We start from the raw sequence: 26,335 nt of genomic DNA on the forward strand, positions 1-26,335 counted from the left end.
ACACTGACTAATGTATAAATGAATATTGTAAAAAAAAAAAAAAAAAAAAAAGCACTTTTATTCATCAATTTAACTACAGGTAGTCCAAGGTTAACGAACGAGATCGGGACGGTCTGCTCGTTCTTAACCTGAATCTGTCCTTAAGTCGGGACCCCTGTTTTAAATGCAGAGTAAGCACAGCAGAAGGTAGATAGAAGACCTCGCACCTGATCCTCGGCGGTAGCAGGTCCCATCGTGGTGCCCGGAAGCTGCGCAGCCCGTCCTCTCCCTCCGTCCACTGTTCCCGGTGTTGGCATCACATGCGTCGCATGACGCAATTAGGAAGCGCCGCCACTAGGGGGCTTTTCCTGTTGCGTCATTATGCGATGCATGAGAAGCCGTCGGGGAACAGTGAACGGAGCGAGAGGACGGGCTGCGCAGCTTCCGGACACCACGATGGGACCTTCTACCGCCGAGGATCAGGTGAGAGGTCTTCTATCTACCTTCCGCTGTGCTTACTCTGCATTTAAAACGGCGCAAACAAGGAAGTCCCCGGCAACGTGACGTCATTGCGATGGGGCGAAGCTATGGTAGTGGCGTTCGTATCGGCGGATCTATCGGAAGTCGGGCGTTCGTAAACCGGGAACTACCTGTATAGTTCCTCTTCAAATAATACTGAAGCAATTTGAAAAAAGTCATACTCCTCTATGGACAGGGAAGCCTATGGATTCCATAGAGCAGGGTGTCCAACTCAATCACATAAGGCAGAGTTCCCCAACCCTGTCCTCAAGGCCCACCAACACTGCATGTTTTGCAGAAAACCACAAACATGCACAGGTGAGGTAATTAGTGTCTCAGCAGAGCTGATTATCTACCTCTATGGATTTCCACAAAACATGCACTGTTGGTGGGCCTTGAGGACAGGGTTGGGGATCACCGACACAAGGGGCCAAAATCTAAACCTAAGTGTAATGCTGGGTACACACTGAGATTTTCTGGTCGATTTACTGTCAGATCGATTATTTCCAACATGTCCGATTTGCTTTTCGATCGTTTTCCGAGCATTTTCCGATCGATTTCCGTGCACTTTAATAGGAAAACGATCGGAAAATGCTCGGGAAAAACGATTGAAAAGCAAATCGAACATGTTGGAAATAATCGATCTGACAGTAAATCGACCAGAAAATCTCATAGTGTGTACCCAGCATAAGGCATGGGTTAAATAGTTTATTAAAATTTGAAACCATTGTCTCAAATGAAGTGGCGTAACTACAGTTTGCATATGTGCCTCCCACTTGTTAAAGAGACTCTAAAGCGAGAATAATTCTCGCTTCAGAGCTCATAGTTAGCAGGGGCGTGTGTGCCCCTGCTAAACCGCCGCTATCCCGCGGCTAAACAGGGGTCCCTTCACCCCCAACCCCCCCCCCCCCCCTGCAAAATCAACTACCAACTTGGTCGTAAATTTTGCTCTTGCTGGAGGCAGGGCTAACGGCTGCAGCCCTGCCTCACAGCGCGTCTATAAGCGGCGCATCGCCACCTCTCCCCCGCCCCTCTCAGTGAAGGAAGACAGAGGGGCGGGGGAGAGGCAGAGGTACAAGTCTGATAGACGCGCGGGAGGCAGGGCTGCGGCGGTTAGCCCTGCCCCAATGCGGAAGCGCTCCCCCGCTGCACGGAGGGGATTTGGGGGTGAAGGGACCCCCGTTAAGCCGCGGGATAGCGGCGTTTTAGCAGGGGCACACATGCCCCTGCTATCTATGAGGTCTGAAGCGAGATTTATTCTCGCTTCTGACTCTCTTTAAGGGACCTAAAGTAATGGGACAGAAGGATGAATTCAGAAGTGTTTGGGGCAATATTATCGGCTCATATTCAGCCAACTGCTTCAGAACTCATTGGATGGCGCTTCACAGTGCAGATACACAATGACCCAAAGCATACTGCAGAAGCAGCCAAAGTTTTTGAAGGGAAAGAAGTGGAATGTTGTGCAATGGCCTAGTCAATCACCTGACCTGAATCTGACAGAGCATGCATTTACTTGCTGAAGGGAAAATGCCCCAAGAACAAGCCCTCACTGAAGACAGTTGCAGTAGAGGCCTGGCAGAGCATCACCAGGGATGAAACCCAGCGTCTGCTGATGTCTACGCCTTCCAGACTTCAGGCTGTAATTGACGGCAAAGGATTTGCATCAAACTATTAAAAAAATGAAAGTTTATGATTATTCTGTCCCATTACTTTTACTCCTTTAACAATTGGGAGGCACATATGCAAACTGTTGCAATTCCCAAACCGTTCACCTGATTTGGATGTAAATACCCTCACATTAAAGCTGAGTGGCTACAGTTAAAGGGAACCAGAGACGAACAGTCTTTACAAAATGAAAAATGAGGTTATACATACCTGGGGCTTCCTCCAGCCCCATAAGCCTGGATCGCTCCCACACCGCCGTCCTCCGCTGCCTTTATTGCCGGTACCGGGTCCCGTCACTTCCGGCGGACGAGGCCAATTGTATGCAAGAGCAGGGACTCCCTCCATATCCTTACGCATGCGCCTGCGGAGTATGGAGGGAGCGCACTGCGCTTGCGTCAACTGGCCGAACGTACGGGACCCGTACCGGCGGATAAAGGCAGCGGGAGCGATCCAGGCTTATGGTGCTGGAGGAAGCCTCAGGTATGTATAAAAGCTTTTTCTCCGTCGTCTCTGGTTCTCTTTAAAGCACACAGGAGTGTTTTTTTCAGAATTCACAAAGCTTTTTCACCTGTTTTCCTCTGTGTTCACCACATCTGTTACATTTTTAAGCTTTTTTTAAAAGAAAAAAAAAAATTTAATATAAGAAATTAATATTGAAATGAAGTTAATCAGAAACAACTTACTTTGAGTGATTACTTTGTTTGTATATGTGCTGAAAGGTTATTTTTATCAATTAGGTGATAAGTTATTTATGCAAAGTTTTGTGAATAGAGCCCTGTGTTAGTTTCATTTCAAATCCATTGTGGTTGTGTATAGAGCCAAAAATGTTAGAATTGTGTCGATGTCCCACTATTTATGGACCTGAGGGGAGTCTGCTCCTCCCCCTTCTGCAGAGTAGTGCAGTGGAGCAGTTTAAGATTCACCTGCTCCAGATCTCCTCACAGCCACACGCACTATGCTGCCTACCTCTGGCTCTAATGTATGTCACATGATCAGAAGCTGGAGGGATGAAAGCACAGAGCGTACAGCTGTTGGGAAGAACAGAAGAGGCCCAATGGAGCAGGTAAATAATACAAGAGTACGAGTGAAATCACCGCCGGGAGACTTGGGTACAGCTGATATACGGCTTACCTTCTCCTGCACAAGTCCTGGTGGCGTCAATTACTATTCCCCCTCCAGGTCTGCGTGGATGGTGGGGGAATGAGGCAATTAGGCTTTCAGCTATTGCTGGCGGCCGAATTACAGTGCTTTAAAAGTAACTTCGGCTCAGTCTTCTGACGGCGCCAAAGTTACTCCCTGTGAGCTGCTATAGCCATAATTCCTATTACGGCCTGAGGTGGCACCGGCTGTGCCCAAATCTCCTGCGCTTGATAAGTGCTCATAATACACTTGGGTTTGGATCCCAGAAGGGGTCAGTAGGTTGTTGCTGCACCCCAAGTCAAACTGACGAGGCTTCAGCCAGACGCACCGTCACTGGTGTGATCCTCTGGATGGGAGTGTCCTTTTACTTCTTACAACGATGGACATTGGAAGCTCTCGAGAGCCACATACATTGGCAAGGAGGGCCGCGGGCCTTGAGTTTGAAACCTGTGCCATAGAGCATTCCTGGTCCTCTCTGTGTCCTCGTTCCACCACCCACCCCCATTGAAGTGGGAAGCACTCCTATCCCAGAGTCATGTCCCCAAATACAGGTGACTCTGTACTGTGGTCGCGCATGTGCAGTACGGAGCCGCCCATCTTCAGAAGCAATCTGGGAGATTAGTACTTCCGAGGCTCTCTGAAGCCATGGAATTTCCACAAGGGACAGCGATGGAACAAGGAGATGGAAAGATAACCAGGAAGGCCAAGAATGGTTCAGAGCCTTCACTCTACATAGGTGCATATTTTTTTCCTCTTTAGGGTGGCTTCAGTAGTGTTTTAAAGAGACTTCCCCTGGAGGGTACTCACCTCAGTAGGGTGTAGCCTGGAGACTTCCCCCGTCCTCCAGTGTGCCATGGCGGTCTCGCTACAGCCCACGGAACACATAGCCGACAGTTTGTCAGGCTGTGCAATATTTACCTTTTCTGGCTCCAGCAGGGGCGCTGTTGCGGCTCTCCACACGGAAATAGGCGGAAATGGTCGATCGATGTCGGGTCCGCTCTACTACGCAGGTGCAGGAGACTTGCGCCTGCGCAGTAGAGCGGGCCAACAACGACCGGCTATTTCCGTCTATCTCTGAGCGGAGAGCAGATACTGCACCTGCGCTGAAGCAGGGAAGGTAAATATTTACATCCCTGCTATTCGGAGGGGCACAGCGAGACCGCCATGGGACACAGGAGGACGGGGAAGCCTTGATCCGGAGGCTTCCCCCACCTGAGGTGAGTACCCCCCCAGGGGAACTTTTTTTTTTTTTTCTTTGTAAAGAAAATTAATTTTTATTATTAGTTATTTATATGGCACCAACATCTTCCGCAGCGCTGTGCACAGTATATTGTTTTGTCACTTAACCTGTCCCTCAGAGAGACTCAATCTAATCCCTATAATCGTCCTGTCTATGTACAGTATGTGTCATGTAGTGCATGTATCGTAGTCTAGGGCCGATTTCGGGGGAAGCCAAATAACTTATCTGTGCAGGGGGAAGCCAAATAAACTCTGTGCAGATAATACCCTGGCTGGGATTGAAACCGGGGACCCAGCGCTGCAAGGCGAGGGTGCTAACCACTACGCCACCGTGCTGCCCAAATCATTATGATATATTATGTATCAGTAGCTAAAGTGTAGTTTCCTTTTCAATAAAGCAGTTGCTGTGCAGTACAATGAAATCTCATTAACCATTTAAGCCTTCTGGACGTAGAAGCTACAATCAGAAGGCCATGTGCACCCCCGGCCGCAGATCATTAGCCTAGGAAGCAAACGGTACATGGTGCCCAATGATCGACTCCTCTCCCCCGCAGAAAAAGCGACCGCTTCTCTCGGAAGCCTCGCTTTTTCCGACTCGTGTCCCCCTAAGCATACGTGTTACGCTTAGAGTGACGTCATGTAAACATGCTTTTTGGCCATAAGATGACAGCCATGAGTTTAACTACATCTAAAAATAATAAAAATACATATATTTACATTAAAAAAATTACTATTTACATCCCACCCTCCCAAAAATACCCAAATAAAAAGGTTAAAAATAAATAAATATTTACCTAAGGGTCTAAAAACTGTTTAAATATCAATGTAAAGATAAAATATTTCTTTTTATTTTATTATAATAAACTTGTAAATAGTGATGGATGCAAAACGGAAAAAATGCTCTTATTTCTAAATAAAATATTGTCGCCATACATTGTGATAGGGGCATAATTTAAATGGTGTAATAACCGGGACAAATGGGCAAATGCAATCCGTGAGTTTTAATTATGGAGGAATGTATTATTTTAAAACTATAAATGGCCGAAAACTGAAAAATAATGAATTTTTTTCTGTTTTGTTCTTATTCTTCCTGTTAAAATGCATTTACAGTAAAGTGGCGCTAAGCAAAATGTACCACCCAAAGAAAGCCTAATTGGTGACGGAAAAAACAAGATATAGATCAGTTTATTGCGATAAGTAGGGATAAAGTTATAGGCGAATGAATGGGAGGTGAACATTGCTCAGATGCATAAAGTGAAAAGGACTGAAGGCTGAAGTGGTAAAAAAAAAAAAAAAAAAAATGCTCTTTATACATAAAAGCAAAGAGTAGCAGCTGCAGCTGAAAGCTTGCTGTTTCAGTGTCTTTTCTTCAGAGCTGACATTTCTTGCCAGAAGAAAGAGCACTGAAACAGCAAGCTGTCAGCTGCTACACTCTTTGCTTTTATGTATTTGAGCTATAGATAAAGAGCCATTTACTATATTGCAAGTGGTGCCGACTATCTCCTCCTCTCCAAGGTTGTGGTCTTGGGATGTGGAGACCAATAGTCGTGGCATGCTCCTCCCCTCCTGTCTTGAAATGAATTATACAGAGATGAGAATCCTTACCGAGCTCAGCCGTCCACTGGACCAGCATTTCCACAAAGGACGCCAGCACATTCCCTCCGTTCAGGGACGCAGCCACGGCCAGGTAGCGATGCCCCATGTATGGGAAATAAGTCACGGGATCTGCAGGATCGAGGATGTGTCTAGGCTCCCATTCCTCCGGCATGCAGAACGTCAGCTGGGCAGAAGTGCTAATATTCAGGACTTTTATGGCGGGGGAAATAATGATATAAGTAAAATAAAGAGTATCAGAAATAATGCATTACAGTATCTAAAATGTAACCTAACCTTATTGTGATGGTGAAGAGCAACATGAAATGGTCAAATGGTGAAAAAGCGCATCAGAAATGTTACCAGCAGGGATGACTGCATCACACAGCTATGTCTGACCAGAGATGTAGTCAGGAGAAATACTACGGTCCAGAAAGTGCGCCCGCCTCCTCATCCTTGCAGGCCGCCCTATTGGTACATTTGCCTTTATTATATAAAATACCAGGGCTGTGGAGTCGGTCCAAAAATCCACCGACTCCAACTCCGACTCCTTAGTTTAAGATTCCACTGACTCCGACTCCTCGACTCCGACTCCTCTAATTTGCATATTACAATTTTGTTGATTAAAAGTATGTAACATGAAATTCGTCTCTTAACTGCCAACGCTTAGGAATTTTACAAGACAACTGAAGTGAGAAGGATATGTAGACTACTATATTTATTCCCTTTAGACTAAAACTAGTCCTTGGTAAGAGTACTTGTAAAAGGTACAAACCGGAACAAAGAACATCTATCAGGCCCTAGGCAATGTAAGTGTGGGTACATGTAAGAATGATGTGCAGGTACTCTGCAGGGGAATGAGGAGATTCTTCCTCTATTACACATTCTTCATGCACAATCTGAACAAGGTTTATGGGTGACAGACAACACCTCTGTGTTCAATGTGCACAGCATTCTCAGTGGATTCCCTGCAGCTTTGTGGGGAGTGCATATGTAGAGTATAGTACTACTGTGTAACAAAGTAAACCTGAGACAGATGAAATTAAAGTTTTATACATACCTGGGGCTTCCTCCAGCCGCCTTCAGGATAATCAGTCCCTCGTTGTCCTCCTCCACCACCTGGATCTTCTGCTATGAGTCCAGGTACTTGAGCCAGTCGGGCGTAGTGCGCATGCACACACTCCTCCGCCAGGAGCATACTACACCTGTGCAGCACTATTGCGCAGGTGCAGAATGTTCCTGGCTGTGGGAGCGGCATGCGGCCGGACAGCGCTGACTGGCTGAATTACCAGGACTTATAGCAGAAGATCCAGGTGGTGGAGGACAGCGAGGGACTGATTAGCCTGAAGGGGGCTGGAGGAAGCCCAAGGTATGTATAAAACTTTACTTTTCATCCGTCTCAGGTACCCTTTAATTTGTAGTCACCAAACCAAATTTTAACAACATATCAAATTATTTGATTTCATCAGCAAAGGGAGTGCATACATTTGCATAAATCAGCATCAGTGCAGAATTATTTCCATCTCATTGACCATCTCTATTAGTGACACAGCTACACATCAGGCTTTATTCTTACAGCATAGATGTTATTTAGTATATATAAGAGATTCCTGTGCACACATCATATATACAGTCACAATCTGATATGTATATCTGACCTTAAAAATACGGGGACTGCTTTATTGAAGCAGCACAAGTAACTAATTTTGATTGGGTTATTTCATTTTTGTGGACTAAGCACAGCTATTACTGTATATATACACATTATTTTTAATGACTATTATCTGAGAAATAGAACATTTTATCATATTTTCTATTTTAATTACAGTTACAAATTCATTAGGAGTCGGAGTCGGTGCATTTTTTCCCGACTCCGACTCCAGGCACCCAAAATTGCCCGACTCCACGACTCCGACTCCACAGCCCTGTAAAATACAGTGGCGTAGCTAAGGAGTTGTGGGCCCCGATGCAAGTTTTACAATGGGGCCCCTCAAGCACTCTATACATAACAATTGATACGGCGCACCAAAACCTGCCAATGGCAGATAGTGTCAAAGGTGCAAGACGGGAATGGGGGAACAGTTTGTTAATGATTACCACTATTCAAAGTATATACAGAAGTGATTATTATGAGCACAGGACCAATAGAGAGGTAATAATGTAGTTGAGGGAGGGCCCTTCGGGGCCCCTCTGGCTCAAGGGCCCCGATGTGGTGGCAACCTCTGCAACCCCTATTGCTACGCCCCTGATAAAACACTTGTTTTTCTACGAAATAACTCAATGTTGTGGAAACAGGACTGTGCCATCACCAGTAGGGGTGGCAATCATTACACAATTCTTAAATTTGAAAAAAATGCCACACAACACCATTTATGCAGCAAATCTACATCCTGTGTCAGGAGGGCTCTCCTGGGATTCCCCATAATGGAGGTTCGTGATCAGGGTTGCCACCTCAGCACTTTAAATACAGGCACATATGAATTATACATACCTTGTGGCTAGTAAGATGCAGTTTACGCACAGATTATGTTTGAGTAGCCCCAGAACCTGTATAAGTTAGATGTGCCGATATTCAAAGGGATGAGGTGGCAACCCTGTTCGTGAGAGTGGCGGGGGGGGGGGGGGGGGGGAGAGAGAAAGAGGGAAGTTCAGCATATGTTGGGGTGAAAGTAAGCATTACTTGGCTATGGGGTGGCTGCTCCTCCAGCCCCCTGTTTGTATGGAGTTTGCCACCTTCCCCAGGGAGTGGCCACAGCTTCAAGATTCCAGCGGTGTTGTGTGCTCCCAGATGCCGCAATGCATGCCTGGAGGTGTAGTCTGTCCATCTGAGTGCATCTCCCAGCATACACTGCGGTGGTCAGAAGCATATGACACCGTCACCGGAGCTTCAAAAAGTGGTCACTACCTCGAATAGACAGGGGGCTAGAGGAGCAGCCTCCTGTAGGTAAGTAATCCTTATCACCCCAATGACACACTGTCACAAATGTCCCTTATGGGGAGGTTCATTTTCTATTTTTTTCATTAAAAAGGCGTTCGGCCCCCTAAAGAAAACCCGTAATGAGAAAAAGTTCCCATGGGGGGGGGTACACTCACTTTGGGTGGGGGAAGCCTCAGGATCGAAGCTTCCCTTGTCCTCCTGTGCCCCACAGCGGCAGCGCAAAAGCTCCTGGAACGGCGGGCATGTAAATATTTACCTTCCCCGCTTCAGCGCAGGATCGGCTCTCCGCTCGGAGATGGGTGGAAATAGCTGATCGATGTTGGCCCGCTCTACTGCGCAGGCCCAAGTCTCCTGCGCAGTAGAGCGGACCCGACAGATCGGCTATTTCCGCGCCGAGTGCCTCAAAAGCGCCCCGCTGGAGCCAGGGAAGGAAAATATACTAGCCTTGTCATGCTTGTTGGGAGAGGATTGCAGGACACTTCGGGGGAGCCAGCGCTGCACTGCCTGCAGCTACAGCGGAGGGGGAAGCCTCATTGGGACCCCTGAGGATTCCCCTACCGTGGAGAGTACCCCCGAGGGGACTTTTTTTGTTACAGGTTCTCTTTAAAGCATACATGAACTGAAATTAACGGAACAGGAGATGAAGCCGGCACCATCCGTAGTAATAATGCTCTTTTACGGAAGTTGCATAGGTTCAAATTGTCACACAAAGTGCAACGTTTCGGGATATACCCTTTATCAAGCAAGTGATATACCCTTTATCAAGCAAGTGAACTGAAATTAACATTACAAATTAAATAGTGGTAGCAGTAGTGCATTGTACCGTGTTAGCCATCAGTAAAAGCAATACATTTTGAATCAGGATGATAACATTTATTGGCTAACTTTAACAAATAAACGCAAGCTTTTGGTTAATCCACCTTAATCAGACGCCAATCCTGTATGCTGACGAAGTTATTAGAGCACACAGCTATATACATGCAACATCAAAATGGGATTTTTTTTTTTTTTTTTTTTTTTTTTTTTTAAGAAAAATAAATGCAGGTCATTAAAGGGAACCAGAGATGAACGATTCACACATCAGTTGATAGCTTGTAAAGAATAAATGCTCTACCTGATAAGTTCGCCACTCTGGTGTGCCTTTTTGAGTGTTTTTTTTTTATCCATTATTGCTCCAGGAAATATCCAATATGGCCGCCGGCTCATACCTGTTCTGCTTCCAGGTTATAAGCTGTTCTGGATGTGCTGTCTAGGCTATATGAGACTATAACCAAGTAGGGCTGCTGCAGCCTTTCATCTGTCTGCTTTCAACTATTATTCTGGTATGCTGTGTGGCTGCCTGTAGGAAGTGTCTCATAGAAATGAAACTGCATACAGTAGATAATGACTGGCTGCACACTGCACACAGATACACTTGTCGGTTTCAGAGCTTCTTTCTCGGCAGCAGCAGCCCCTCCCATGCCAACAGCTCTGAGTAAGGAAATCTGATCCAGGAGGTGGAAGGCTTGGGCTTGAAAAGATTCCACAGAAGAGTGACTCAGCTATAATGATTCCAGGTCAAACCTCGACTGAATAGTCGGGGATTCCTATCAGTTGATAACAGATAGATTAGACTGAGAAGAATAAAACTAAAAGCAGGGTAGGTGTTTACTGTCATGTTCCCACTGATAAATGTAATAAAATACATGAGGGTGCTTCGTCTCTGGTTCTCTTTAAGATGCCTTAATTGAAACAAAACATCCAAATAGGGTCTTAAGAGGATGTGAGCTAATTTATGACAAAATAGATAAGACCCTTTATTTGCTCAATCCTCACACCACTAATGCTGGGTATACACAATCCAATTTTCCATCCGATCGATGGGAATCATACCAATATAAGAAACTGGTTCAAATCTGTAGATACAATATTGAACAAGGATAGCAATGTATACATTTTGTTTCTGCCATTACGTTCTCCATGTGTGATGTAAATAAAATAGTAAGCAGTGTTTCTAATCAATCTTCATTGAATTTCATGGACCAGTTCTTCAGACGAAGGAAGCATGACAAGTGTGAAGACACAGGTCCCCAGACAGATGCCACCACAATGGCCTGAATTCATTAGAGACTCTAACAAAATTTTCAGCCTTAGTTCTGCTATCCTAGAAGTTCCTTTGCCTGTTCTAATGTGCTCTGGTTTACTGCAGCCTTTCCTACAGTGGCTGTATTATCTCTGTTATATGATCTAATCTTCTCTCTTCTGTCAGCTCTGTCGGATGAGGCTGGGATGTGTGGAATGTGCTACACTGCTTGTCATTGGCAGAAGCGATACACACCCTCTGCAGGCCCCCTGCACACTCTGTATGACACACACACTGCTTATGTGAGCCTATCACAAGCTGGTTAGTGTGTTTGTAAACACTGCCTAAAACTGGCAATTACAAGCCAGGATTGCAGCAGGGAGTGGCAGAAACAGCACAGAGGGGCCCAGGAGAACATAATGAATGGAATGGTATGCTTTTTGTTGTAAGAATTTTAGAGTACAGATTCTCTTTAAACATTACCGCATCTGGTAGTGCAGAAAACAGCTGATTTCACTAATCACCTTGCCAAATGACAAATTCACTAAACCCATTACTGCACTGAAAACTTAAAAATTACAGACAAGTGAGGTAAATTAGACTTCTGTGGTAAATACCTCAAGAAAGGTCCAGAAATTGCAATTGACAAAGATTAAAGCATTCGGTAAATAAAGTAAAAATGGTCGGTATCTCACATGGGGTAAAAGTTGACAGATGTAGCAGACAGCCAATAGGGAGAGCCAAACAGCCCTGCTTCTCACCCTATTTGATCCCATACTCTGGCAGGGGGACATCAAGACAGCAGAGCAGGAGATTGAGATACATTTAAAAAGGCTTTTCTGTATCCCTTTAGATGTGCATATCTTTACACTGATACACAGAAGAGCCCTCTCTAGTTAGCATAGATGCACATCTAAAGGGATGCTGGGAATGCACTGGTCAGACAATAAAACAACTCATGCACAGACTTGTAAGAGAAGACCAATAGCTTGCTACTGGACCTGCTCCACAGCCCGGTAAGACTACCGAACAGGGCTTAGTGAATTAAAGGAATACTATCGATACCCAAGTGTTGTAAAATGACAGTGTGCAAATAATGTCTGTGTAAACATTTTCCTACTTTTCATGTTAAATATCAGAGGCAAAAAGCTGTAATTTATTGAGGGTAGGATTTAGCTATATTGGGACAAATCAATTGCAGAAGGGGTGTCTGCTTCAATGCACAGACAGAGTTGCATATCAGACTACAGAAAGCAAATATCAAACATATCAAACTCTGAAAGCAAAAACAGAATGAAAAGCTGTGACAGTTAGTTACATTTCCTCTGCTCTCTTCAGACACTTCAGTCAGAAACACAGGACACAGAAACTGTAGCTGTTGGGAGCTCTTCTCTGTCACACACAGAGCTACACATAGAGTTAACTGATCAAGTGTGAGGGGAATTTCCCCTCTCCTCATGGCTCAGTCAGCCGTCAGTTTTGGCGTCAGTAAAGTTTGAATGTATTTTGCTAACAGTAAACAAAGAAGTTGCTACAAAAATGTATACACTAGTACTTAGCAGCACTTCCCACACAATTCCTGTGTCAATTGAAAAAAAAAATGTGAATCGATAGTATTCCTTTAAGCATGTTTTGGTACATTACCAAACTTCTACCACATACAGGAAATCTTAGTGAATTTGGTGAAAGAGTGTAAAATGCCCAATGCGGTATTTGACTGACCTGCCCTAAGTGAATTGAGGTCAATGATCTAATTGCGTTATTTTGGTGCTGCTAATAAATATGTTGTGGACGATGAGAATGCTCGGTAGAAGTGGTTTGTAAAGTGGCATCCTGGCATGCGGCCATTACTGGAAGATAAATAAACTATGTTCACTGTTCTAAATTATTTCAGGGAGACAGATATCTGTTGTGCCTCTTTATTACTAATACTTCATTTAATTTCCGTAAATGAAATATAATGTGCAGACACTGGAAGCAGCGGCGTTCCTGCAGCAATTAGACTTCAACCAGCCGCGACGTTACACAGCCCTGTGCCAGACAATCAGACCTTTGTCTCTATCGCTATTATCAGTATTATTTAGTATTTATATAGCGCACACATCTTCTGCAGCGCTGTACAGAGTATATATTGTCTAGTCGCTTAAAGAGACACTAAAGCGAAAAAATAAAAAATAAATAAAAAATAATGGCATAATGAATTGGTTGTGTAGTACGGATAATTACTAGAACATTAGTAGCAAAGAAAAAATATTCTCATATATTTTTATTTTCAGCTATATAGTTGTTTTTTTATAACATTGCATCATTCTCTAATATTTGCAGTTTACACACTACTCAGCATTCTAAATGATTTACAGAGCAGGCTAGTAAACTTTTGACCTGTCCTCTGCAGAGAAAAAGAAGACACAGTGACTGACAGTTGAGATAAGCTTCAAAGGACAGAGCTCTCTGAGACTGAAAGTCGTGGAGCTCAATGGCTCTTTTGCATAGATAACTGGAGTTTAACTCCTCCTGTACTTGAAATATTATTAGACTTGTGTCTCTGTTCCTAATGTTTTATTTCTTAGCTGTACTACACATACAAAATCTTTTTTTGCTTCAGTGTCTCTTTAACTGTTCCTTAGAGGGGCTAACAATCTAATCTCTACCATAGTCATAGGTCTATATCGTCTAGTGTATATACTGTATATATCGTAGTCTAGGGCCAATTTAGGGAGAAGCCAATTATCTGTATGTTTTTGGGATGTCGGAGGAACTCCACACAGACAAGTGGAGCCATCGCTGCAAGACGAGGGTTCTAACCACTACGCCACTGTGTTGCCATAAGATAACAACATGAAGAATACATTGCTGTGTAAACTGGAATATCAATATGTACAGTAAAATGTGCATTGATAGGTATAAAATTGAATTTGAATTGTAATGCAGGATTAGTCTGGCATAACAAATCTTGCTTCTGTACTCTTTATTGCCCATACCTTGCTTCTGTGCCACAATAATGTCATCTGTGTAAAAATCAGAAGCCCCCCCAACTCGGAGTACAGCAGTTCTGGAAGAGGACATTGCATGAAGGGTTTAGAGCATCCGTTCCTGTTCTGGTTTAGGTTGCCCATACCTTGCAATTCAATTATTTTATTAAATGGGAAGAGAATCTGCAGCGCAACATGGCCGCCCAGTTGATATTTCAAACATTTCCTGGCCCAAATCAGTTGAAAGGATTGATCAAACATGCTGGAATCCTTATAGCTCCTGGCGCGTGTGTGATGTCATGAAATCTTTTGGGAATCGGCCGAGTTCGCCGCTGCTCCCTCCAATATACAAATGTGCACACCGGATATTAAAGAGAACCCGAGGTGGGGTTCTAACAACGAAATCCCCATACAGAGGTTGGGTCTGCCTATAGAGCCCAGCCTCTGTTGCTATCCAGATTCCCCCTAAGCCCCCCCTGCGCTCTGCGAGACCCCATAAATCACAGCCGTACTGCCGACACGCAGCGTGTCAGCAGCGGGCTGTGTTTACCTCCTCCTGTCAGTCTCGCCTTCTGCATCGCTCTGGTCTCCGCCCACGTCCCTTTCCTCCCCGCTGATTGGAGGGAAGGGACGCAGGCGGGGACCGGAGCAATGCAGGAGGCGGGGGAGCAGCAGAGACTGACAGGAGGAGGTAAACACAGTCCGCACAGCGCAGCTGTGATTTATGGGGTCTCGCAGAATGCAGGGGGGGGCTTACGGGGAATCTGGATAGCAACAGAGGCTGGGCTCTATAGGCAGACCGAGCCTCTGTATGGGGATTTCGTTGTTAGAACCCCACCTCTGGTTCTCTTTAAGCAGATGCAGCTCGGAAGTGTAAATGATCAGAGAATTTGGGGCGTAATTTTGAAATTTAATTTAGATTTTGGGTTTCAAGATTTTATTATACTCAAAATGTATACTAGACCCTTGCTTGACACATGTTGGTAAGTTACAGGAAAAAAGGGTTATGAAAATTTAGATCACTTTTTGCACAGAAATCCAGCAGAAACTGAAGGCCAGGTAGGATAAGAATTAGACGTAAATGTGCAGCTATTCGGTCATAACTGTCTAATGGCCAAAGCCTGCATTTTATCATTTAAGGGAATCCAATCAGCCACCATTTGCTTGACAGGCAAACAATCTAATGATTGTGTAATGGCCAACGCTAGTCAGAGAAATGGAATTGAATAAAAATCCCTTGTGCTTGACAGGAGGACGGTAAAGTGATTTAATGACCAACACTTGTCAGTGGGAGGGAGCAGGAAATTCATCTACAAAAGACAGGAAAGGATAGATGCTCTTCTGCGCCGAAGATGTCCGTACTTTGCTTCACTGAGCCAAAATGTTACCAAAAGCCAAAAATATAGGGATGCCCCGACAAATGGTTTAATTCAGGTGTTCAAATCGCTTCCATGGCCCACACATCAGAAAACCGTGTGGGGGCAATTTGAGCGCCAGGTAAGGCTGCTATTATAATCAGGTCTGTGGAGCCAAAGTTTGAGAGTCGGAGCAATGTTTGGGTACCTGGAGTTGGAGGTTTCATAAACTGAGGAGTCGGATGATTGTCTACCCCTGATTAAAATATCTGCAATACTGCCAATATTCTACTACAGTTTTATCGCACCAACCTCTCTCACTATCCTCCCTCTACAAACTCCTAACCCTACGTACTCCTAGAACTAACCCTCTCCCTTAACCCTAACACTACCTGTCCCTTCCTGCACATGTCCTCTTATTGGGTACAAGCCCGGCACCCAAATTATATACTGGTTGCAGCGCCCAGATTACCTTCCTCATTCCACGGCCATGGATGTATAATATCAACCACCTAGGCATGCAAAACTATGTCTACAAACATTTGTGAAAGAATGGGCCGCTCTCAGGAGCTCAGTAAATTCCAGCGTAGTACTGTGACACGCTACGTGTGCAATAAGCCCATTCGTGAAATTTCCTCTACTAACTATTCTACAGTCAACTGTTGATATTAAAACGAAAGTGAAAATAATTAAGAAGAACTGCAGCGCAGCCATGAAGTGGTAAGCCACTTAAGTCATAGAGAGCACATACTGAAGCGCACATTGTACAGAAGTCTCCAACTTTCGGCTGTCAGTAGCTACAGACCACCAAATTTCTTATGGACTTCAGATTAGCTGTAGAACATAAATAAAAGGCTTTCCATGGTGGGGCAACTGCATCCAAGCCGTAGCAGTGGATACCATGGTGTAAAGCCTACCATCACTGGAACCTAAAGCAGTGGAGATGTGTTCAAGTGATCAACCATGCTTCTCTGTATGTATCCAATCGACAAGTCTGGGTTTAGCAAAGGCCAAAATAGTACTTGCCTGACTTGCATTGCGCCAAGTGTAACGCTTGGTGGTGGAGGCGGGATTATGATGCAGGTTTTTTCTTCAAAGGTTGAGCTTGGCCACTTCGTTCCAGGGAAAGGAACTCTGAATGCTTCAGGATAACAAGACACTTAGGACAATTTTATGCTACTCAACTTTGTCCCTTCCTTTTCTAAAATGACTGTACATCAATGCATGAAGCAAGGTCCATAAAGACATTGATGAGGAAGTCTGGTGTGGAGGAACTTCATTAGCCTGCATAGAGCCCAGACCTCAACCTGATAGAAAACCTGTGGGATGTTCAAATCCAACATCAACATATGACCTCACAAATTCTTTTCTAAAATAATGGTCAACAATTCCCATTGAATACACTCCTACACCATGTGGAAAGCCTTCCCAGAGGAGCTGAAACGTTATAGCTGCAAAGGGTTGGCAAAATCCATATTAAAGCCTGTAGATTAAGAATGGATTGCCATTAAAGTTCAGATACGTGTAAAGGCAAACTATTGGCATCCCTGCCTTTACTCTACTAATCTAGGCAATAGAGTGCAGGTAGAAAGTGGAGCAAAAATTACCCAGTATAGACAGAGTAACACGGCAACGCAGGCGCAGTGGTTTTCAGACTCTAAAGTCGGAAATTCCAGAAGTGAACCGGAGGTGGGACGGAGCATCGGTGAGTGGCTGCGCGGGCACATGATGTCTGCGGGGGACCATTAGAAGCCCCAGGTAAGTTCAACTCATTTTCCCCCGACCCCCCTACAGTATTCCTTTAGGTCAGAACCCTGCATTGCTAGAAAAAAGTTCTAATAAAAGTTTGTTTTCTGTCTCTAGCACACGTGTAGGTATAAGGGCTTACAGTACCAGAGTATGGAATAATCCATCAGTACTATCTGTGCATATGAAGCCTTACCCAAATGCAACATTGTATGTCAGTACTTGCTTCATTGAGTGTCCAACTGGCTCTGGGTTACTATGCCTTTGTAGCAACTATGCCTTTGTAGCAGCTTAGTAGAGTATTGTTATGTCTATCTTAGACAGCATGGAAGAGGTGGCAGATCTTCCCAAGACAGGCTACATCTGAATGAATGGCCTCATCATGGTGGAAGGGTCCAGTGCGGAACACTCTGCGTGCAAACTGTTTGTGGAAGCTAACAGCCTCCATTAATGTTTTGGTACATCTGCATGGAATGTAAGATGTGCACCCTGCCTATAAATTAGGCTCTGCACACCTATGCGGTTAGTCATTCAGATGCAGTCTGTCTTGGAAGGTGCTGCCACCTCTCCCCTGCTAAGAAATGTAAGTTTACTTTATGGCTAGCTGTATCCATTTGTTATTTCCGTTTTGCAATGCGTTTTTTATTCATACATTAGGGCTCTAGTACATAGTTTAGCATCTGTTTTGAATACAAGGTCCCATATGTAATTCCCTTTTTCTCCTTGGTTTTCTCCAAGTTGAGATTTTCACACCTTGGGCTTGATTCACTAAAACCATGATAACTCAAATATCACACCTTATGAAAGTTAACACGCCTTATCAGAGTAGCATAGTGAGCGCTACGAACTTATGCCTGCTAATTGGCAATAGCACTCGCCCTGCCCTGCAATAATGCTGAAGAGGATTATAAAAGACAAAAGCGGGGGGGGGGGGGGGGGGGGGGGGGCGGGGGAACAAAAAACAAAAACTGGCCTATAGTATTTGTGTGTACAGAGCTTTCAGTGAAGAACGGAAGGGATCCGCAGACTGCAGTAGGATTGATAAAAAGCCAGTATGCTTTTTTCAAAAATTCCACACAAAAAGTCACACACATCCGCTGGAACAACTGACGCGTTTTGGGCTCACAATGTGCCCTTAGTCATGGTAAACTATGACTAAGGGCACATTTTGAGCACGATACGTGTCAGTTGTTCCTGTGGATGTGTGTCTTTTTGTGTTGAATTTTTGAATAAAGAATACCGGCTTTTTCTCCATCCTACTGCAGTCTATGGATCCCTTCTGTTCTCTACGGCTTAGCTAACCAGATCCTGCACCAGTGGGTATGTGTTTGTGAGGGTTTAGAGCATTTGGATTCTTCTGCTTTCAGTGAATAATGCTCTGTCCACCAGCAGCTCCCTTTACGGACTAGCCTGGTAAATACTGTCCAGTACCTGCATCCGAGGTCTGCCTTACAGCGGAAAATACTAAACACTGGAAGTCTCCAAGCGCCACTCCAACTCGCGCCCCTTGTGGAATTCCACACCAGTCATAGGAAGTGTCTCCCGCCATGTTTCCACCCTCCTCAACATCAGGAAGAAGGTCGATTGGAAAGCCCTGGCCTTGCAGTCTAAAAACAAAAAAGAGGCACAGTAACGTCATACTGTAGAACGCACTACATTATGCAGGATTAGCAATTTTATATTAAATTATCTTGGTTTCATCATCAGAAACACTTCCCATGTGTACATACACTATTGCTGTATATTGGTATGAAACCCAGCCCCCTCCAGTGAGGTTTAGCCTAGGTTATTAAGTTATGCAGAATTCTCTTGCTCCAAAGGTTTTTAGTTGAATTCTGGGGGTAGTCAAGTTATTCTTTTTGATCTGATGTTTTGGGAGGCGTGAAGCAAGAAATCCTTCAGGTATCCAGTGCCTAGGTCATGTAGTGGTTTGAATGTTAGCATGCCAATTTTAAAAAAAGGATTCTCCATTTTATGGGTAGCCAGTGTAGTGAGCAAAGGATTGGTGTTACGTGGCAATGGTGGGATTGGCTTGCTAAGTCTTGTGGAAGCATTCTGTAATAGCTGCAGGCGGTGTAGGTCTTTAGTTGAAAGGCCTGCAGAGAGGGCAATGCAATAGTCCAGCCGTGATGCGATGAAGGCGTGAACTAGGGTTGGACGATCCTCTGAAGGAATGAGGTGCTTCATTTCGGCAATATTCCTTAGGTGAAAGAAGGACTGTTTCATGACAGCTGAAATTTGATTCCTGAAGTTTAATTCCACTATCAATCGGCAAACCCAAGCTGCGCCCAGTGTTGGTGCATGAACTGGTTAAGCAACTACCAGGTTTCCCTGAAAATAAGACACGGTCATATTAAATCTTTCCTTCAAAAAATGTGCCAGGGCTTATTTTTGGGGAGGTCTTATTTTGTGTGGGTAGCCAGATCCCCCTTGTATACAGACAGTATATATAGCCAGATTGCATACATGAAATAAAGAATGCAGGGGATTGCCGCTAGTAGAATAGTGCTACAATTAGCTATATTCTACTGTTGGATTCCATAGTAAAATATCGTTAATGTTTACTGAAATTTTACTATAGCTAAAACTACCCCTACTCGCACAGAATCCTGCCCCAGATCTCTCCCCCCCCCGCACTCTAAGAGCCCCCTTGGTGGTACCTAACCCTAACCACTCCCCCAGTGGTGCCTAACCCCATGACCCCCTAGTAGTGCCTAACCCTAAGAGCCTCCTTGGTGGTGCCTAACAATAACCACCCCCCTAGTGGTGCCTAACAATAACCACCCTCCCTAGTGGTGCCTAACCCTAAAAGCCCCCCTAACATTAACCCACAATATTCCATGCTCAAAATATATGCTAGGGCGTATTTTCAGGGAAGGTCCTACTTCAGTGAAACACAGTATATGTGGAATTAAGACTTTGAGTGCTGTGCAAGAGTTCGGATATGCGCCAGGTTTCCCTACTTACGTGCCAACATCCCAGGATTTGCACCTGGTGTTGTAATATCCCCAGCTAGCGGCATTCTGATCAGACATCACAGGGATCTTGAGGTCGCACAGCATAGCCACCACATAGTCCTGGATAGTACCGGCTGCATCGTATTCACGGAAGATGCCCACTCTGTTCAAAAAGTAGAAAAGTCTAAATACAGTACAGAGTAAACTTAAAAAAAAATAATCATACAAGTCTTTATTTGAAGATGAAAGGCAGTGTACAATCAAATACAGTAGATTTCAAACAGTGTCAGTGTTCTCCCCAGAATTTTTTTCCAGCCGGGTGGCATGAAAAATTAGCCAGGTGGGGCGGGAGATAGAAATACAGGGGGCTGTCTTTTCCATAGGTGCAAAGTGGTTCCATAGGGGCAAACTGGGCAATTGTCTAGGGCCCCAGAGCTTGCAGCTCTACAGTCTGTGTCAGCAGCAGAGGGAGAGGGTTTGAGAAAGATCGATGTAAGGTAGTACAAAGTATCACACAGCATTGCATAAATGAGTATAGAGTATACAGTGGCACCATCATGACATACAGACGTGTAGGGGCGGCAGAGTGGTGCAATAGCACTCTTAGCATAAGAGACATACAAGGTATCCAACAAGAAAGTACACTAGGCGCAGCAGTGTTGTATTAGGTGTAATGTCTGCCAGGTTAAAGCACAGCTTTTCCACCCATCTTATATTAGATAGAATTTTTTGATAGCTCCACTCGGCGTCGGTCACGTATCGCCTGAGTTTGGTGGGGTTTTTTTTTTTATGGCTTTCAGCGCATCTTCCCAGTCTTGGTCTGTGAGCTCTATACCGCCTACCTCCCAATAACTGCGGGAGGGGGCAGTCAGATCAATGGCTTTATGGTCTAATGCAGATTTTTCTATGGTGGATTGGGTCAATTAATTCTTTAGCAGCCAATTTATTTAGAGCCTTGCAAGCACTCCAGGCAATTTTATTTTAGGACATTTTTTTATTTGTTACATTTCCATGCTAATAATTAGTACAGCTGTTATGTGTATTTACAACCGCTTGTCACTAGGGGGCAGTGTGAGACAACAGAAGACTGGCTTTCAGTTTCTATATTTTCTGCCAGCAGACAGACATCAAAGCATTCCAGCCCCTGTTATTTAGGGTGTATGGGGCCCACTAGCATATACAATGCGCAACCCTTGGTGCAACCCCCCTGATGTTATAGCCACCATAAAGTTGTTTATTTTTTGCATCTGAGCAACTTTCACCTCCCATTCATTCGCCAATAACTATCACTACTCATCCCAATGAATTGTTCTATATCTTGTTTTTTCCGCCACCAATTAGGCTTTCTTTGGGTGGTACATTTTGCTAAGAATTAATTTATTCTAAATCCATTTTAACAGGAATATTAAGAAAGGAATGGAAAAAATAATTTCAGTTTTTGGCCATTATAGTTTGAAAATAATACATGCTACCGTAATTAAAACCTGTGTGTTTTATTTGCCCATTTGTCCTGGTTATTACACCATTTAAATTATGTCCCCATCACAATAAATGGCGCCAATATTTTATTCGGAAATAAAAGTGCATTTTTTCAATTTGCGTCCATCACCATTTACAAGCCCATAATTTAAAAAATGATAATAACATACTCCTTTGACATGCAGATTTAAAAATTTCAGACCCTTAGGTAACTTTATTTTTTTAAATCGTATTTTTTTTTATTTTTTGTATTAAAAATGTTATGTGGGTAATTTTTGGTGTGGGAAGTAAACATTTTTTTTTTACATTTAAAATTAGCTATTTATTTAAAAAAAAAAAAAAAAAAAAAAAAAAAAAAATAGATGTGGGTGTAGTTTTACAGTGAAAAAGTCCTGGAAGCGTGATGGTACGCTTCCAGAAAGAAGAATGAGGACAGGAAAATGTTTGTAACTCTGATAAGAGGCTGTCGGTTTTTCTGCGGAGGGCTTACATCAATTAATGGGATCTATAATCCCAAATCATTGATCGATGTGCTAACAGCGGCGGGAGCGCGCATGATCCGTGGGAGTGCACAATACCTATCTGGAGGAGAATTTTCGTCCAGATAGGCTTAAGTGGTTAACAGCATGACCTCCACGTAATGGTGGTGCACTACTTGGCTACCTATACTGGAGGGTGGGAGTTCTCTGGATGTAAAGTTAATTTTTTTTTTTTTAGCAGAGGGTTTTATTACTCTACTTCGAGGCCTGTCCAACCGCAGAACTTTCAGGCAGATAAGGACTGATGCAATTATTTTATTGCACACATTCGCAGAGAGCAAACTAAAGCTTTCATCAGCAGAGGGGCGGGCACTGGGGGTGGAGAGATAGGATACTGTACTTCAAAGAGTTTATAGAAGTCACAGAGGTTATCTTCACACCTATGGATAAATAATGGGCAGCTAGAAGGGGAGGGGTGGGGGGGGGGACATGTCAGCTCCTATAGCTATTAGAAAGCAGAAAAAAAAAGTGGTGCTTAGTTCCCCTTTCCTGAGCGCCAAAAGCATAGGGCTTTGCTAGTGTGAGACTACACAACTCATCCAGGAAGTGGTCCCTGTGCAGAGTGGATAATGGGGGCTCCCCTTTTAGTCAGTAGGAAAGACTTAGGTGGTACCTGCTAGGACGTTACAGTGTTGGCAAGGCATGAATAGATGTTATTTTGCTTTTATAAGCTGATAAAGTAAACACAGGAGGTCAGTTTACCTTATAAAACCACAAAAAAAAGCCTGAGAAGAGATTCCATCTGAACCTCTGCTTTGCTAGAAGAAAAGAGCCGGGCACCAGCATAGCAACGACTTTAAATACTTGAATTGAATCCTCAAGGATAAAACACATGTGGCAACATGTGAAGGAGGGGACACAACATTACTGACATGACAGCCATTTTGTGGTCTCCCCGCTTCATTAGAGGCTACAAATCTGTGACCGATTTTTGATCTCTGATGAAGCTGGCAGACCTGTGAAACGGCTGTTATACCAGTAACGCCACCCCGCCCCCTTGTTGCTGTTTTACCCTTGAGGATTCCATTCAAGTATTGAAGTGGTTGCTATACTTCCACCCAGCCCTCTACTTCTAACAAAGCAATGACCAATGATAGACTTCTAATGCTGTGAGCACAGTATATAATGTAAGGGTGGGCAGCACAGTGGTTAGCACCCTCCCCTTACAGCGCTGGGTCCCTGGTTCGAATCCTAGCCAGGGCACTATCTGCACGTATCCCTGTGTCTGTGTGGGTTTCCTCTGGGCACTCCTGTTGCCCCCCACATCCCAAAAACATACAGATAAGAGACTTGGCCTCCCCCTAAATTGGCTCTAGACTACGATACATAGACATATGACTATGGTAGGAATTAGATTGTGAGCCCCTCTGAGGGACAGTTAAGTGACAAGACAATATACTCTGTACAGGGCTGTGAAAAATGGCGGCGCTAGATGAATACTAAATAATCGTAGTAATATTATTATTAATAAGTGTGTTGGCTGGCCTGCACTGAGTGCCAGCTACTACTGTCTTTGGAAAGTCCTTTTGAATCCATTACCTGTTCTTTAGGTACCATAATAGTGTAACACAGCCAAAGCCGGACGCCAAGCTGAGATGAGAGGATGTGGGGGGCAACGCGGCGAGGAATTCTTTGCTGCAGCGTCCATCTTCCCAGGTGACCAGCCGGCTGACCTCCCAGGGTTCAAATACTCGCAGATCTCCGGTGTTAATCCAGTGACATCCTAACAGAGGATACATTGCCAAGGGGTGAAAACAGCAATATATCAGCAAACTCACTTGTAAGTGTATATTAAAAAGGGGCACTATGGTGAAAAAGTGTAACATTTAAAGTACATGTAAACATATACAAATAATACATTTTTCCCAGAGTAAAATGAGACAAATTACTTTTCTCCTATGTTGCTGTCATTTACAGTAGGTAGTAGAAATCTGACTGACAGGTTTTGGACTAGCCCATATGCTAGTCAGCCTCCCTGCAAAGTTTTTTGGCATGCTTACACAAAGAATTGAATGTGTGCATTAACCACTTCGGGACCACAGTCTTTTCGCCCCTTAAGGACCGGCCACTTTTTTTCCATTCAGACCACTGCAGCTTTCACGGTTTATTGCTCGCTCATACAACCTACCACCTAAATGAATTTTGGCTCCTTTTCTTGTCACTAATAAAGCTTTCTTTTGGTGCGATTTGATTGCTCCTGCGATTTTTACTTTTTATTATATTCAGCAAAAAAGACATGAATTTTGGCAAAAAAATGATTTTTTTAACTTTCTGTGCTGACATTTTTCAAATAAAGTAAAATTTCTGTATACATGCAGCGCGAAAAATGTGGACAAACATGTTTTTGATAAAAAAAAAAAACATTCAGTGTATATTTATTGGTTTGGGTAAAAGTTATAGCGTTTACAAACTATGGTGCAAAAAGTGAATTTTCCCATTTTCAAGCATCTATGACTTTTCTGACCCCCTGTCATGTTTCATGAGGGGCTAGAATTCCAGGATAGTATAAATACCCCCCAAATGACCCCATTTTGGAAAGAAGACATCCCAAAGTATTCACTGAGAGGCATAGTGAGTTCATAGAAGATATTATTTTTTGTCACAAGTAAGCGGAAAATGACACTTTGTGACAAAAAAAAAAAAAAAAAAAAAAGTTTCCATTTCTGCTAACTTGCGACAAAAAAAAATGAAATCTGCCACGGACTCACTATGCTCCTCTCTGAATACCTTGAAGTGTCTACTTTCCAAAATGGGGTCATTTGTGGGGTGTGTTTACTGTCCTGACATTTTGGGGGGTGCTAAATTGTAAGCACCCCTGTAAAGCCTAAAGGTGCTCATTGGACTTTGGACCCCTTAGCGCAGTTAGGCTGCAAAAAAGTGCCACACATGTGGTATTGCCATACTCAGTAGAAGTACTATAATGTGTTTTGGGGTGTATTTTTACACATACCCATGCTGGGTGGGAGAAATATCTCTGTAAATGACAATGTTTTCACTTTTTTTACACACAATTGTCCATTTACAGAGTTATTTCTCCCACCCAGCATAGGTATGTGTAAAAATACACCCCAAAACACATTATACTACTTCTCCCGAGTACGGCGATACCACATGTGTGGCACTTTTTTGCACCCTAACTGCGCTAAAGGGCCCAAAGTCCAATGAGTACCTTTAGGATTTCACAGGTCATTTTGCGGAATTTGATTTCCAGACTACTCCTCACGGTTTAGGGCCCCTAAAATGCCAGGGCAGTATAGGAACCCCACAAATGACCCCATTTTAGAAAGAAGACACCCCAAGGTATTCCGTTAGGAGTATGGTGAGTTCATAGAAGATTTTATTTTTTGTCAAAAGTTAGCGGAAAATTGATTTTTATTGTTTTTTTCACAAAGTGTCATTTTCCACTAACTTGTGCCAAAAAATAAAATCTTCTATGAACTTACCATACTCCTAACGGAATACCTTGGGGTGTCTTCTTTCTAAAATGGGGTCATTTGTGGGGTTCCTATACTGCCCTGGCATTTTAGGGGCCCTAAACCGTGAGGAGTAGTCTGGAAATCAAATTCCGCAAAATGACCTGTGAAATCCTAAAGATACTCATTGGACTTTGGGCCCTTTAGCGCAGTTAGGGTGCAAAAAAGTGCCACACATGTGGTATCGCCGTACTCGGGAGAAGTAGTACAATGTGTTTTGGGGTGTATTTTTACACATACCCATGCTGGGTGGGAGAAATAACTCTGTAAATGGACAATTGTGTGTAAAAAAATCTAAAGATTGTCATTTACAGAGGTATTTCTCCCACCCAGCATGGGTATGTGTAAAAATACAACCCAAAACACATTATACTACTTCTCCCGAGTACGGCAATACCACATGTGTGGCACTTTTTTGCACCCTAACTGCGCTAAAGGGCCCAAAGTCCAATGATTACCTTTAGGATTTCACAGGTCATTTTGCGGAATTTGATTTCCAGACTACTCCTCACGGTTTAGGGCCCCTAAAATGCCAGGGCAGTATAGGAACCCCACAAATGACCCCATTTTAGAAAGAAGACACCCCAAGGTATTCCGTTAGGAGTATGGTGAGTTCATAGAAGATTTTATTTTTTGGCACAAGTTAGTGGAAAATGACACTTTGTGGAAAAAAACAATA

At 43.8% G+C, this 26,335-nt stretch overlaps 1 protein-coding gene across 1 annotated transcript in view; it reads right to left on the reverse strand.

Moving 5' to 3' along the window:
• The window catches only part of SHPK (sedoheptulokinase), a 55,622-nt gene that overhangs the window by 7,951 nt on the left and 21,336 nt on the right, over window positions 1-26,335 (reverse strand). The window contains exons 3-6 of the mRNA XM_068270715.1: window positions 23,723-23,906; window positions 20,176-20,328; window positions 18,640-18,815; window positions 6,148-6,348 (exon numbers count right to left, since the gene is read on the reverse strand). Of these exons, the coding sequence (XP_068126816.1) occupies window positions 6,148-6,348; window positions 18,640-18,815; window positions 20,176-20,328; window positions 23,723-23,906 (714 nt within the window). The remainder of the gene's footprint in view (window positions 1-6,147; window positions 6,349-18,639; window positions 18,816-20,175; window positions 20,329-23,722; window positions 23,907-26,335) is intronic.

Source organism: Hyperolius riggenbachi, chromosome 2 (assembly GCF_040937935.1).
Source record: "Hyperolius riggenbachi isolate aHypRig1 chromosome 2, aHypRig1.pri, whole genome shotgun sequence".
Lineage (NCBI taxonomy): Eukaryota > Metazoa > Chordata > Amphibia > Anura > Hyperoliidae > Hyperolius > Hyperolius riggenbachi.